The 16739-nt window shown below is 44.0% G+C and overlaps 1 protein-coding gene across 1 annotated transcript in view; it reads left to right on the forward strand.

The window, feature by feature from the left end:
• The first annotated feature begins 2696 nt into the window (after positions 1-2696).
• shc3 (SHC (Src homology 2 domain containing) transforming protein 3) overlaps positions 2697-16739 on the forward strand; it is a 60143-nt gene continuing 46100 nt past the window's right edge. The window contains exon 1 of the mRNA XM_036936877.1: positions 2697-5145. Within this exon, the coding sequence (XP_036792772.1) occupies positions 4426-5145 (720 nt within the window). The 5' untranslated portion in view covers positions 2697-4425. The remainder of the gene's footprint in view (positions 5146-16739) is intronic.

The raw sequence follows: 16739 nt of genomic DNA on the forward strand, positions 1-16739 counted from the left end.
GTCCCCAAGAAGATCCGAGCTTACCCGAGTTCCTCCAAGAGCCCCCGAAGACTGCCGATTCACCTCTTCCCGAGCTGATGCAGCTCAGCAGGGCTAGGCTGCCTTCAGCCAAATGGGCATGCAGACTGAACACCCAGAGTTGTCTGTATTGCACTACTGTCGGTCATTACGTGTCTACCTGTCCTTTCAAGAGAACCAGCTCATTTGTAGGAGTGAGTATTCTGGTGGGTCTTAAGGATCATTTTGCTTCTCCCCTTACTCACCCCCCTCTCCATGCCATTCTGCTATGGGGCAACCAGTCCAAGTCTCTCCAGATACTCATCAACTCAGGAGCCAATATGAGTCTTATGGACGTGAGCTGGGCATCCCCACTCAACCCCTCTTCATTCCCATGGATTTTAGAGAGCGCTGGATGGGCGCTTTATAGGCCGGGTCATCCACCATCAAACTACGAGTGTCGGGGAACCACAGCGAGACGATCCAATTCCTGCTAATTGAGTCTCCGCAGGTTCACGTGGTATTGGGATTATCTTTGCTCCAGCAACACAATTCCTCTATTGACTGGTTTACTGCTGCCCTTGTGGGCTGGAGCCCATTTGGCCACACTCATTGCCTGAAGTCAGCTCTGTCTGCCCCGGGGTGTCTTCCTGGGGGCTTGGAAATTGCTTCGGACCTCTCCGCCATTCCCGTGGAGTACCAGGACCTCCGGGAGGGGTGCAGTAAGGCCCGGGCCACTTCGCTTCCGCAGCACCGACCGGTACCCTAGAATGTCAAGCCTGATGCGCTGGCACGCTGGTATTGCCCCATGGCTACACCTCCGGAAGTAGAGACCATTCTCCCCTGCTCCAAGATCATTATACCCTCTGCTATTCGTCCTCTGTTGCCCCGTACCCTCCGAATACTTCCTACTTTTCATGTGTCCAGAGTTAAATCCATGTCTCACAGCCCTTTGTCTCCTGTTTCCTGGCACCCCCTCTCCCCCATCTCATCGACTGCCAACCGGCGAGGAGGAGAGGTGCTGGGTCCCCGCCAGGGACATCCTAGACCCATGCCTCATCATGGATTTCCAATGCCGACACCCCTGTTAACCAGGTATGCGCCCAGGTAGGACGCCAGGTGGCGTCCCTAGAGGGGGGGGGGGGGGGTACTGTCACACCCTGATCTGTTTCACCTGTCTCTGTGATTGTCTCCACCCCTCTCCAGGTGTCGCCCATCGTCCCCATTATCCCCTGTGTATTTATACCTGTGTTCTCTGTTTGTCTGTTGCCAGTTAGTTTTGTTTGTTGAACCTACCAGCATTTTTTCCCATTGCTCCTGTCTTGTCAAAGTTCCTGTTTTCTAGTTTTTCCCGGCTTTTTACCCTTCTGCCTGCCCTGACCCTGAGCCTGCCTGCCGTCCTGTACCTTTGCCACCCCACTCTGGATTACCGACCTCTGCATGCCCTGACCCTGTGCCTGCCTTCCGTCCTGTACCTTTGCCCCTGTTGTTGTAATAAACATTGTTACTTCGACACAGTCTGGGTCTTACCTTAAACGTGATAATCTACCACCAGCCATTACATTACATTGACATTCTAGTCATTTAGCAGACGCTCTTATTCAGAGCGACTTAAAGTAATAAGCGCATACATTTTCATACTTTTTTTTGTACTGGTCCCCCGTGGGAATCGAACCCACAACCATGGCGTTGCAAGGCCTTTCAACTGAGCTACAGAGGACTATTATAGCAATTTATTATAATAGAATACATGTCTACATTATTACATTTAGACAGAAACACAATAATACATGTTCATTTTGCAGTAGTTTCCGTTTGACATATTAACTGAATGTGCAGCTGACCACCATTCATATGCATGTAGAAAAATAGCCCTTGGTGACAAATCATCTCAAAAGAGAAGGGGGGTACATTTTCTTTTGTAAAAATGTATATTTCAAATTCCTTTCATGTTATTCAAAATTAGCATTGCAAAATTAGCATTGCACCATGTATATCAATATTTACATATAAATTATAACATACCTCACTGTTCACATTTTTTACAGTGTTATTATAACCGGAAGAATCGGCACCTGCGTTCAGAATGGATTCTTCCACTATTCTGCAAGCCTACCCTGAATGAGTCATCCAGCTCGTCTCTTATTGGATAAGACCATTCCATCCCGAGGGACTGCCTTCCTTGCAGAGAGAGAGATAGAAAGGCCTTGCTCCATTCACAGAAACATTGGTATGTGAGCCTAGCTGTTTCATTCACATAAAGACTAAATAATATTTGCCTTCATCGTTCTGATTCTTCTATCGTCTTCTTTCTCTTGTCCTCTCTGATTTAAGAGAAGCTTCTTGTATCTCTCCTTCCTTTTTTGTTTGCTTTTGTTTCTGAGGAGAAAGCAAACGTGCTTTCCTTTTTTTATGTATTCGTCAGGCAGGAAGACGAGAGAGAGCGAGAGAGCGAGAGAGAGAGATAGATAGACAGAGACAGAGAGAGAGAGAGAGAGAGATAGACAGAGAGAGAGAGAGAGAGATAGACAGAGACAGAGAGAGAGAGAGAGAGCGAGAGAGAGAGAGAGAGAGAGATAGATAGACAGAGACAGAGAGAGAGAGAGAGAAAGAGAGATAGAGAGAGAGCGAGAGAGCGAGAGAGAGAGATAGATAGAGCGAGAGAGAGAGATAGATAGACAGAGAGAGAGAGAGAGAGAGAGAGAGAGAGAGAGAGATAGATAGACAGAGAGAGAGAGAGAGATGTTGGGAGGGACTGCAGTGCAGTGCGAAATCTGCAGCAGCAGGATAAGAGAGAGCGGAAGCTTATGAATGACTGTCAGTCTTCTTAGTTGTGTCGCTCCTGTGGACATTTTACATGAATGGTTTTTGGCTTCATGTAGAAAGACTGCTGATCTAGACTGCTGTTCTACTGATGCCTTGCCTTGCTGTTTGGATGAGCCTGTCTTCTTGTGTTTCTGTTCTGCGCTGAGTCAGTGTTATCTGTTTAATTAGAAAACGTGTTTTTATTCTGTTTATGAATTATTCACTGGGATAATTCAGGACAGGCAGGTTGTTATCAGAGAGGTGAAGTATCATTCTACTGATCCTTTGTCTCAGAATGTAAATAGAATAGTGATAATGCAAATTCAACAGAGGAAGGAAAATATCTATTCTACGTTGTTCAATATTTTTTGAATGATAGAATTATCATGAAGTGTACTGATGCGTTCAAATACATAGATGTGTTATCTAGATGTATTTTAATATAAGATTAGGGTCTATTTTTGCATTTGTTTAACATATTTGTATTAATCTCATGCATGTGTCATCATCATGGTAGAATATAATATTCACCTTTATGATGTTATAGAAGATATGTATTGATGTCCTTGTCCGTGTCATTGCAAAAAAAAAATTGCACGCTGCAATGAGAACAGTATGTTAATGTAACAGTCAACTTGTACATTTTGTTGCAAATACAGATACTAGGAAGATTGTCCTCTTCTTCTGAAGTACTGTGGACATGGAATAGATTCATTGCCAGCTGCATGCCTATCACTCACATCAATGTTATTTTTCCTTGTTTCCTATTGATTTTTCATCACCTGTCATCAGTAGGCTATATTCAGCATCAATTACTTAGATTTTCCCCTTCACAGGAACATAATCCCAGTCTGTAGAGGAGTATGTTCTAACCAGATAATGTGTGAAGGGGGTATGAAGGGAGACAAGTTGATAATCATTTATTATCTTTTATCATCAGGATATATTTTTCTCTTTGCGATTCTCTTTCCCTTTTTCCCACAACCGACCGTACCACAGAATAAAATTGAAAAGCATTCCTGCGGTGAAGAGGAAATATCCGTCTGGGAAATTTGAGAATTGATTGGTTCTAGTGTGCTGTAAGTGGGAGGATTTTTTTTTTTTTGTAACAGGAAGTGATTTTCAGTGTTCAGTGAGCCTTTTGTTGAGAAGGTCTCTGTTCAGATCTGTGAGTCATGCTTCTGCTTTGAGCCGGTAGGCAACAGTGAGAGGAGAGCAGCAGCGCAATAAAACTATATCCTCCTCTACCACGTCCATCTCTCTCTCTGCATTCTGGAAGCTTCTGGAACCTTTTTTTTCACCTTTCCTCCATGTTCTATTTCCATGGATTGTGTTCTTCTTTTCTGTTTATTTTCTACCAACGGATTGGATCATCGCGGCGTTGGATTTTCCTAACAGCAACCTCAGCCTCAGCATCAATAACAGCAGTAGCAGCAGCACTAACCCAGCTCTCTGACTTCCTCAGCAGCAGAGAAAATTCTAGTCAACCATCATACAGGGCCTGCTGGGGTTACTATAAGGCATTTGCTATGTTTAAGGAGAGAAGGATAATTTACTTGGCGGCGTTACACCTGCCGGTGCGTTTGTAAGGCAGAGGAGGGGGCAGAGGCAGAGAAGAGGGGAATGCTTCACCGTACCAAATACAACAGATTCAGGAATGAGTCGGTGACGTCCGTCGATGATCTACACGGCCTCACCATGAACCCCAAGGTCTCGGCAGCCCCTGCGTCCTCCGCCGAGCCCCCGTACACCCCTCCTGCAGCGCCATCCGAGGGCGGCGTGAACCACCACCACCACCCCGCTGCCGACCCCTCAGACGATGGAACCACCACCCTGTGCACCCTCATCAACAAAGTGTCCAACCTGAAATTCACCAACTCAGGCTCCAGCCTGCTGGGTATCAAGAGCCTCCCCTCCCACGTCAAGGACCTGACCCTCTCCAAGTTGCAAGGTGCTGGAGGCTCCGGTGGTGGATCCAGCTGCATTGGTAGCGGCTCTGGCCCCAGTGTGTCGTTGGCAGCCTCCGGTGGCGGTAACGGTGGTGGTGGTAACGGCTCCTCCTGTGGCTCAGCCTCCAGCATCTCCCACCACCACCACCCTCCCTGCTCCCACTCCCACTCCTCCCAGCAAGAGCCAGGCACCATGAGCAACGCAGGGGGAAAGAAGGGCAGCAGGTTGGGGCTGGAAGAGAGGGAGGCTGGGCAGAGACAGGGACATGGAGGGGAGGACTGGGGACCTAGTGGAGGAGGAGGTAACAGTGGACTGGTGAATAAACCCTGTTCCAGGGGATGGCTGCATTCCAGTGAGAAGATCTCTGGACCCGGAGTGACGTACATTGTAAAGGTTGGTGTTGATTCTTGGTTTTCCTCTCTCTCTCTCTCTCTCTCTCTCCCTTCATCCGTACATTTTTTTTCCTTTTTCTCTCTCCTCTCCCCCCATTCTCTCTTTTCCTTCAATGACTGAAAAGGAGAAAATGTACGGTAGCCTAACCGCCAGATCGTGATCATCATCTTGCCCTAGTGTGGGCGTAGATAGAAACAGCAGGGATTATTGTGAAGAGAAAGACCAGCAAATAATCATTGAATAATTCAGACAAACAGAGAAGGTCATCATTGATAAAACCAGAGAAAACCCTTTGATGCCGTAACAAAAGGCCATGTAGCCATGCCTCCACCGTCCGGATGCTTTTATGTTTATCAACGTGTTTATGCTTTTATGTTTATGATCATCTTCATCATCTTCATCCTTTCATTTTTGTATTTTCTTTTCCTTTCCTCCTTTTTTGCCTTTATATGTTTTGGCGCAGGTTAGGTTAAAACATGTTTGCCCGTACTGTATATGTACTGTATTGAATATGTACTGTATTGAATATGTACTGTACTGTATATGTACTGTATATGTATTGTATATGTATATGTATTGTATATGTACTGTACTGTATATGTATTGTATATGTACTGTATATGTATTGTATATGTACTGTACTGTATCTGTATTGTATATGTATATGTACTGTACTGTATATGTATTGTATATGTATATGTACTGTACTGTATATGTATATGTATATGTACTGTACTGTATATGTATTGTATATGTACTGTACTGTATATGTATATGTATATGTACTGTACTGTATATGTATTGTATATGTACTGTATATGTATTGTATATGTACTGTACTGTATATGTATTGTATATGTATATGTACTGTACTGTATATGTATTGTATATGTATATGTATATGTACTGTATATGTACTGTATATGTATTGTATATGTACTGTACTGTATCTGTATTGTATATGTATATGTACTGTACTGTATATGTATTGTATATGTATATGTACTGTATATGTACTGTATATGTATTGTATATGTACTGTACTGTATCTGTATTGTATATGTATATGTACTGTATATGTACTGTACTGTATATGTATTGCATATGTACTGTATATGTACTGTACTGTATATGTACTGTACTGTATATGTATTGTATTGAATATGTACTGTACTGTATATGTACTGTATATGTACTGTACTGTATATGTATTGTATATGTACTGTACTGTATATGTACTGTACTGTATATGTATTGTATTGAATATATACTGTACTGTATATGTACTGTATATGTACTGTACTGTATATGTATTGTATATGTACTGTACTGTATATGTACTGTATATGTACTGTATATATACTGTACTGTATATGTACTGTATATGTACTGTACTGTATATGTATTGTATATGTACTGTACTGTATATGTACTGTATATGTACTGTATATATACTGTACTGTATATGTACTGTACTGTATATGTACTGTACTGTATATGTATTGTATATGTATATGTACTGTATATGTACTGTACTGTATATGTACTGTACTGTATATGTACTGTACTGTATATGTATTGTACAGTTGAAGTCGGAAGTTTACATACACTTAGGTTGGAGTCATTTAAACTTGTTTTTCAACCATTCCACAAATTTCTTGTTAACAAACTATAATTTTGGCAAGTTGGTTAGGACATCTACTGTATGACACAAGTAATTTTTCCAACAATTATTTACAGACAGATTATTTCACTTATAATTCACTGTATCACAATTCCAGTGAGTCAGAACATACACTAAGTTGACTGTGCCTTTAAACAGCAGAAAATTCCAGAAAATGATGTCATGGCTTTAGAATCTTCTGTTAGGCTAATTGACGTAATTTGAGTCAATTGGAGGTGTACCTGTCAATGTATTTCAAGGCCTACCTTCAAACTCAGTGCCTTTTTGCTTGACATCATGGGAAAAAAATGAAATCAGCCAAGACCTCAGGATTTTTTTTGTAGACCTCCACATGTCTGGTTCATCCTTGGGAGTAATTTCCAAGTGCCTGAAGGTACCACGTTCATCTGTACAAACAATAGTATGCAAGTATAAACACCATGGGATTCTGCATTCTGTCTCCTAGAGATGAACGTACTTTGATGCAAAAAGTGCAAATCAATCCCAGAACAACAGCAAAGGACCATGTGAAGATGCTGGAGGAAACAGGTACAAAAGTATCTCTATCCACAGTAAAAAAGAGTCCTATATCGACATGACCTGAAAGGCTGCTCAGCACGGAAGAAGCCACTGCTCCAAAACCGCCATAAAAAAGCCAGACTACGGTTTGCAACTGCACATGGGGACATACTTTTTTGAGAAATGTTCTCTGGTCTGATGAAACAAAAATAGAACTGTTTGGCCGTAATGACCATCGTTATGTTTGGAGGAAAAAGGGGGAGGCTTGCAAGCCGAAGAACACCATCCTAACCATGAAACACATGGGTGGCAGCATCATTTTGTGGGGGTGCTTTGCTGCAGGAGTGACTTGTGCACTTCACAAAATAGATGGCATCATGAGGAAGGAAAATTATGTGGATATATTGAAGCAACATCTCAAGACATCAGTCAGGAAGTTAGGAAGCTTGGTCACAAATGGGTCTTCCAAATGGACAATGACCCCAAGCATACTTCCAAAGTTGTGGCAAAATGGCTTAAGGACAACAAAGTCAAGGTATTGGAGTGCCATCACAAAGCCCTGACCTCAATCCTATAGAACATTTGTGGGCAGAACTGGAAAAGTGTGTGCGAGCAAGGAGGCCTACAAACCTGACTCAGTTACACCAGCTCTGTCAGGAGGAATGGGCCAAAGTTCACCCAACTTACTGTAGGAAGCTTGTGGAAGGCTACCCGAAACGTTTGACCCAAGTTAATCAATTTAAAGGCAATGCTACCAAATACTAATTGAGTGTATGTAAACTTCTGACCCACTGGGAATGTGATTAAAGAAATAAAAGCTGAAATAAATAATTATCTCTACCATTATTCTGACATTTCACATTCTTAAAATAAAATGGTGATCCTAACTGACCTAAGATGGAATTTTTACTAGGATTAAATGTCAGGAATTGTAAAAAACTGAGTTTAAATGTATTTGGCTAAGGTGCATGTAAACATCCGACTTCAACTGTATATGTATATGTACTGTATTGTATATGTACTGTATTGTATATGTACTGTACTGTATATGTACTGTATATGTACTGTATTGTATATGTACTGTACTGTATATGTACTGTATTGTATACGTACTGTACTGTATATGTACTGTATTGTATATGTACTGTATATGTACTGTACTGTATTGACTGTTTATGTACTGTGCTGTGTATGTACTGTACTGTATATGTACTGTGTTGTATATGTATATGTACTGTATATGTACTGTATTGTATATATATATATATGTACTGTATTGTATATGTACTGTACCGTATATGTACTGTATTGTATATGTACTGTATTGTACTGTACTGTATATGTACTGTATTGTATATGTACTGTACTGTATATGTACTGTACTGTATATGTACTGTATATGTACTGTATTGTATATGTACTGTACTGTATATGTACTGTATTGTATACGTACTGTACTGTATATGTACTGTATTGTATATGTACTGTATATGTACTGTACTGTATTGACTGTTTATGTACTGTGCTGTGTATGTACTGTACTGTATATGTACTGTGTTGTATATGTATATGTACTGTATATGTACTGTATTGTATATATATATATATGTACTGTATTGTATATGTACTGTACCGTATATGTACTGTATTGTATATGTACTGTATTGTACTGTACTGTATATGTACTGTATTGTATATGTACTGTACTGTATATGTACTGTACTGTATATGTACTGTATTGTATATGTGGAGACTGAATACTGCTGTGGCTCTAGCTAGTGATACAAGGAAGAGAATCAGACAGGCAGCAAAATGCTTGTCCTCACCTACTGTTCTCAGACCATATCAATGTACCTGCACAAGTGTATTCAGTCACCAAGAATTTAAACCGTTTAGGCAATACAGATTTACACAAAGTTTAACCAAATGTAGGCTATCGTTGTTGTAAGTAACAGATTATGAAAATGAATGGAGGAAATATGAATGAAGAGGACCTGTACAAGATGTGGTTGGAACAACTAAAACCCACAACAGAATCTGCAGATTCTTTCCAATACAATAATTAGCAATGCTGATCCCTGGGAATCTATATAGCACTTTCTCCTGTACATTAAATGAATACATATCTGCTCATTTCTACGTTTGAATTGATTTTGAGAAATGCAGCGTAACAGTTTGTCAGGTGAAAGAACAAGAAAGAAAACACATAATGTATGATCAGAATTTCATAGAGTCTGACATGTCTGAATCAGGCATGTTCATGTCCCATGACACATTTCCTGTCTGGTGTTAGTCCAGTAACAAATAGGCAACAGTGGGGTCAGAGTGAGTTAGTTTGACCGACACACACAGCCAGTTGAATCAATACATTGAAAGTGTCCACAGAGGGGAAAGGGGAAATAGGTCTCTCTCATCTCCCCCATGCACTTTTCCCCGGTCTTAATGCGTTCCCAATGGAACCCTATTCCCTATATAGTGCACTATTTTTGACCAGAGCCCTATGTACTATATAGGGGATAGGGTGCAATTTGGGATGCAAACCCCTATCTGCTGTGCCTGTTTATTGAGTTATTGGTGCTATTCTGCTCTTGGGCCTTTTTAATTAATGTCATGTGGTCGTGGTTACACACCATGCTCCATTAGGTTAACAGAGCAGTGGTTGGCATTGACACACAGCCGGGGTTTTGACTGACACTTATTCTTGACATAGTCGTGTTGCCGTGGTGAACATCCTAGACACAGAAGTCTATTTTAACGCTACACTAGTAGATCATTTTCTCATGTCTGTTGATCGTGTATTGTATTATGATGCTATGTAGTGTCTTTCATGTGTATTGTTACTGACACATAGGCTATGCTAACCGTGTTCTGGACGCAACTCGGAAACATTTATTGTTATATACTGGTATGACCAGTTTAGTTTGGTTGATAATGTGTAATAACAATGAAAAATATATATTTATTAGAAATTGCACTTTGAATTCAGTTTACGAGCAACCGAACCCAGTAATCCTTTAACACGCTGTTCTCCATACTTCTCGGTAACCATAGCAATCCTCCTCGTGTCTCTCCCTGGCCAAGTTAGTGTTTGATTCTTGACAAAAGGTGTAGCTACATATTAAATGCAATTTCCGTAGCTCACAACACAGTGAATAGGATATTCATATAAAGCTTCAGGTGTGGTCTAGTGAGGATAGCCAGTGGGTACATGTAGGTTGGGCTATAATATACCAGATATGCCTTGATTGATAAAGAGTGTAGGATGTTGCATTTTTGTTATTCTTGCTAAAATATTCTGATTACATTTGCTACTGTGTCTCTGGTGAGTTCAGTAGTTGCTTGGTATTACAGTCTTTCTCTTTCTGTTGATACTTTGCCTGCAACATGCAATGATGGTTCAGTGTCAGATTAGATTGAAATAGGATTAGCTCTCTGCACCTGCCTTTGTTTCTGTTATGTATAATAAATGCAGTAATTTGATAAACAGTGATGCATACATTGGAAATGCACTGTAAAGAATGGGGCCTCTGGTTGAAATATTGTAGGCCCATTGCATTGTGAGCTATATTTATAGCTATTTATATGTCCTGGCTAGCTATATATTATTTAGACTATATTTTAGAGTTCTCCCCTCTCTCCACTCATCCCTCTCTCCACTCATCTCTCTCTCTCTCTACTCATCTCTCTCTCTCCACTCATCTCTCTCCACACATCTTTCTCTCCACTCATCTCTCTCTCTCTCCACTCATCTCTCTCTCCACTGCCTGAAGTAAGTTGGACTTTGTTCCCTTTCACTCTCTCCATGATACAAAAAACATGGTTTGTTATTTACAGGTATTGTTATTTACCGGCAAAACATGGCATTTAAACAGTATAGCAACACTGCAGGTCCCGTAGCTTGTATCCACCCCTTCACGACCCTCTACTGTTGATTTACCTTCCACCACATTTATATGGTCCTGCATTGTGGTTACAAAACCTCATACATTGACAGACACCTCACTTGATCAACTGTGGGTACTCACTTTAAGGTACTCTGAAAGCAAAAACATGTACTTTCAATGCAAATCGATAAATAAAGACGTGTTTCTATTATATTCCAGCTCTAAATATCATAGTTTCTGTGCACGTAATATATCCATAGCATTCTGTATCACCCGTGACCAAAAGGCTACAGAGGTTAACCAACCAACCAGGAAACACGCGGCACTGTGCATGATTATTATGAAGTGTTTTTCATTCACTTCCTCCTTTTTGCCCTGTTTTGTTTAGAGCCACTTCTTTATGAGTCTGTCTGAGTGAAGAGGAGGAGAGAAACTCCATCTTGCTCTTTTTTTTTTATCCTAGGGACAAAATGTTCCTTGCCAGTGGCATTAGCCAGCTAGAAGAGAGGAGGGTATGTGGGTGGATGTTATACTGAATGGGATTGGGAGACAATTACATTCATTGGATCATACTGCACTAACAGGTGTCTCTCCGTGAGAGGAAATTAGTCCCCTGGATAGTGTAGGTCACCGTGCTTACAGACACTAACCATCCCTGGCCTGCTCTCATAGCTCAGACAGACACTAACCTGGCCTGCTGCTATAGCTCAGAGAGACACTAACCTAACCTGGCCTGCTGCTATAGCTCAGACAGACACTGACCTGGCCTGCTGCTATAGATCAGACAGACACTAACCTGGCCTGCTGCTATATCTCAGACAGACACTAACCTGGCCTGCTGCTATATCTCAGACATACACTAACCGCCCTGGCCTGCTGCTATAGCTCAGACATACACTAACCTGGCCTGCTGCTATATCTCAGACATACACTAACCGCCCTGGCCTGCTGCTATAGATCAGACAGACACTAACCTGGCCTGCTGCTATAGATCAGACAGACACTAACCTGGCCTGCTGCTATAGATCAGACAGACACTAACCTGGCCTGCTGCTATAGCTCAGACAGACACTAACCTGGCCTGCTGCTATAACTCAGACAGACACTAACCTGGCCTGCTGCTATAGCTGAGACAGACACTAACCTGGCCTGCTGCTATAGCTCAGCCAGACACTAACCTGGCCTGCTGCTATAGCTCAGACAGACACTAACCTGGCCTGCTGCTATAGCTCAGACAGACACTAACCTGGCCTGCTGCTATAGCTGAGACAGACACTAACCTGGCCTGCTGCTATAGATCAGACATACACTAACCTGGCCTGCAGCTATATCTCAGACATACACTAACCGCCCTGGCCTGCTGCTATAGATCAGACAGACACTAACCTGGCCTGCTGCTATAGATCAGAGAGACACTAACCTGGCCTGCTGCTATAGATCAGACAGACACTAACCTGGCCTGCTGCTATAGCTCAGACAGACACTAACCTGGCCTGCTGCTATATCTCAGACATACACTAACCGCCCTGGCCTGCTGCTATAGATCAGACAGACACTAACCTGGCCTGCTGCTATAGCTCAGACAGACACTAACCTGGCTTGCTGATAAATCTCAGACAGACACTAACCTGGCCTGATGTTATAGCTCAGACAGATACTAACCCTCACTGGCCTGCTGTTATAGCTCAGACAGACACAAACCTGGCCTGCTGCTATAGCTGAGACAGGCACTAACCTGGCCTGCTGCTATAGATCAGACAGACACAAACCTGGCCTGCTGCTATAGATCAGACAGACACAAACCTGACCTGCTGCTATAGCTCAGACAGACACTAACCTGGCTTGCTGATAAATCTCAGACAGACACAAACCTGGCCTGCTGCTATATCTCAGACATACACTAACCGCCCTGGCCTGCTGCTATAGATCAGACAGACACTAACCTGGCCTGCTGCTATAGATCAGACAGACACTAACCTGGCCTGCTGCTATAGATCAGACAGACACTAACCTGGCCTGCTGCTATATCTCAGACAGACACTAACCTGGCCTGCTGCTATATCTCAGACAGACACAAACCTGGCCTGCTGCTATAGCTCAGCTGGACACTAACCTTCCCTGGCCTGCTACTATAGCTGAGACAGGCACAAACCTGGCCTGCTGTTATAGCTCAGACAGACACAAACCTGGCCTGCTGCTATATCTCAGACAGACACTAACCTGGCCTGCTGATACATCTCAGACAGACACAAACCTGGCCTGCTGCTATAGCTCAGCTGGACACTAACCTCCCCTGGCCTGCTGCTATAGCTCAGCTGGACACTAACCTTCCCTGACCTGCTGTTATAGCTGAGACAGACACAAACCTGGCCAACTGTAATAGCTCAGACAGACACAAACTTGGCCTGCTGTTATAGCTCAGACAGACACAAACCTGGCCTGCTGCTATAGCTCAGACAGACACAAACCTGGCCTGCTGCTATAGCTCAGACAGACACTAACCTGAAATGCTGCTATATCTCAGACAGACACAAACCTGGCCTGCTGCTATAGATCAGACAGACACTAACCTGGCCTGCTGCTATAGCTCAGACAGACACTAACCTGGCCTGCTGCTATAGCTCAGACAGACACTAACCTGGCCTGCTGCTATAGCTCAGACAGACACTAACTTGGCCTGCTGCTATAGCTGAGACAGACACTAACCTAGCCTGCTGTTATAGCTCAGACAGACACAAACCTGGCCTGCTGCTATAGCTCTGACAGACACAAACCTGGCCTGCTGCTGTTGCTCAGGCAGACACTAACCTGAAATGCTGCTATATCTCAGACAGACACTAACCTGGCCTGCTGCTATAGCTCAGACAGACGGTAACCTCCCGTGGCCTGCTGCTATAGCAAAGCTGGACACTAACCTGACCTGGCCTGCTGCTATTGCTCAGACGGACACAAACCTGGCCTGCTGTTATAGCTCAGACAGACACAAACCTGGCCTGATGTTATAGCTCAGACAGATACTAACCCTCACTGGCCTGCTGTTATAGCTCAGACAGACACTAACCTGGCCTGCTGTTATAGCTCAGACAGACACAAACCTGGCCTGCTGCTGTAGCTGAGACAGACACTAACCTGGCCTGCTGCTATAGATCAGACAGACACAAACCTGGCTTGCTGCTATAGCTCAGACAGACACTAACCTGACCTGCTGCTATAGATCAGACAGACACTAACCTGACCTGCTGCTATAGCTCAGACAGACACTAACCTGGCCTGTTACTATAGATCAGACAGACACTAACCTGGCCTGCTGCTACAGATCAGAGAGACACAAACCTGGCCTGCTGCTATAGCTCTGACAGACACTAACCTGGCTTGCTGATAAATCTCAGACAGACACAAACCTGGCCTGCTGCTATAGCTCAGACAGACACAAACCTGGCCTGCTGATAAATCTCAGACAGACACAAACCTGGCCTGCTGCTATAGCTGCGACAGACACAAACCTGGCCTGCTGTTATAGCTCAGACAGACACAAACCTGGCCTGCTGCTATAGCTCAGACAGACACAAACCTGGCCTGCTGCTATAGCTCAGCTGGACACTAACCTTCCCTGGCCTGCTGCTATAGCTGAGACAGACACAAACCTGGCCTGCTGTTATAGCTCAGACAGACACAAACCTGGCCTGCTGCTATATCTCAGACAGACACTAACCTGGCCTGCTGATACATCTCAGACAGACACAAACCTGGCCTGCTGCTATAGCTCAGCTGGACACTAACCTCCCCTGGCCTGCTGCTATAGCTCAGCTGGACACTAACCTGACCTGTCCTGCTGCTATAGCTCAGCTGGACACTAACCTTCCCTGGCCTGCTGCTATAGCTGAGACAGACACAAACCTGGCCTGCTGTTATAGCTCAGACAGACACTAAACTAACCTGCTGTTATAGCTCAGACAGACTCAAACCTGGCCTGCTGCTATAGCTCAGACAGACACAAACCTGGCCTGCTGCTGTAGCTCAGACAGACACTAACCTGGCTTGCTGATAAATCTCAGACAGACACAAACCTGGCCTGCTGCTATAGCTCAGACAGACACTAACCTGACCTGCTGCTATATCTCAGACAGACACAAATCTGGCCTGCTGATAAATCTCAGACAGACACAACCCTGGCCTTCTGCTATAGCTGCGACAGACACAAACCTGGCCTGCTGTTATAGCTCAGACAGACACAAACCTGGCCTGCTGCTATAGCTCAGACAGACACAAACCTGGCCTGCTGCTATAGCTGAGACAGACACAAACCTGGCCTGCTGCTATAGCTCAGCTGGACACTAACCTTCCCTGGCCTGCTGCTATAGCTCAGCTGGACACTAACCTTCCCTGGCCTGCTACTATAGCTGAGACAGACACAAACCTGACCTGCTGTTATAGCTCAGACAGACACAAACCTGGCCTGCTGCTATATCTCAGACAGACACTAACCTGGCCTGCTGATACATCTCAGACAGACACAAACCTGGCCTGCTGCTATAGCCCAGACAGACACTAACCTGGCCTGCTGCTGTTGCTCAGACAGACACTAACCTGGCCTGCTGTAATAGCTCAGACAGACACAAACCTGGCCTGCTGCTATATCTCCGACAGACACTAACCTGGCCTGCTGATACATCTCAGACAGACACAAACCTGGCCTGCTGCTATAGCTCAGACAGACACTAACCTGGCCTGCTGCTGTTGCTCAGGCACACAGTTTCCTGCCTTGGCCTGCTGCTTTAGCTGAGACAGACACTAACCTGGCCTGCTGTTATAGCTCAGACAGACACAAACCTGGCCTGCTGCTATATCTCAGACAGACACTAACCTGGCCTGCTGCTATAGCTCAGACAGACGGTAACCTCCCGTGGCCTGCTGCTATAGCTCAGCTGGACACTAACCTTCCCTGGCCTGCTGTTATAGCTCAGACAGACACAAACCTGGCCTGATGTTATAGCTCAGACAGATACTAACCCTCACTGGCCTGCTGTTATAGCTCAGACAGACACTAACCTGGCCTGCTGTTATAGGTCAGACAGACACAAACCTGGCCTGCTGCTATAGCTGAGACAGACACTAACCTGGCCTGCTGCTATAGATCAGACAGATACAAACCTGGCTTGCTGCTATAGCTCAGACAGACACAAACCTGACCTGCTGCTATAGATCAGACAGACACTAACCTGACCTGCTGCTATAGCTCAGACAGACACTAACCTGGCCTGTTCCTATAGATCAGACAGACACTAACCTGGCCTGCTGCTACAGATCAGAGAGACACAAACCTGGCCTGCTGCTATAGCTCAGACAGACACTAACCTGGCTTGCTGATAAATATCAGACAGACACAAACCTGGCCTGCTGCTATAGCTCAGACAGACACAAACCTGGCCTGCTGATAAATCTCAGACAGACACAAACCTGGCCTGCTGCTATAGCTGCGACAGACACAAACCTGGCCTGCTGCTATAGCTCAGACAGACACAAACCTG

The sequence above is a fragment of the Oncorhynchus mykiss genome, chromosome 12, assembly GCF_013265735.2.
Source record: "Oncorhynchus mykiss isolate Arlee chromosome 12, USDA_OmykA_1.1, whole genome shotgun sequence".
Taxonomy (NCBI): Eukaryota; Metazoa; Chordata; class Actinopteri; order Salmoniformes; family Salmonidae; genus Oncorhynchus; species Oncorhynchus mykiss.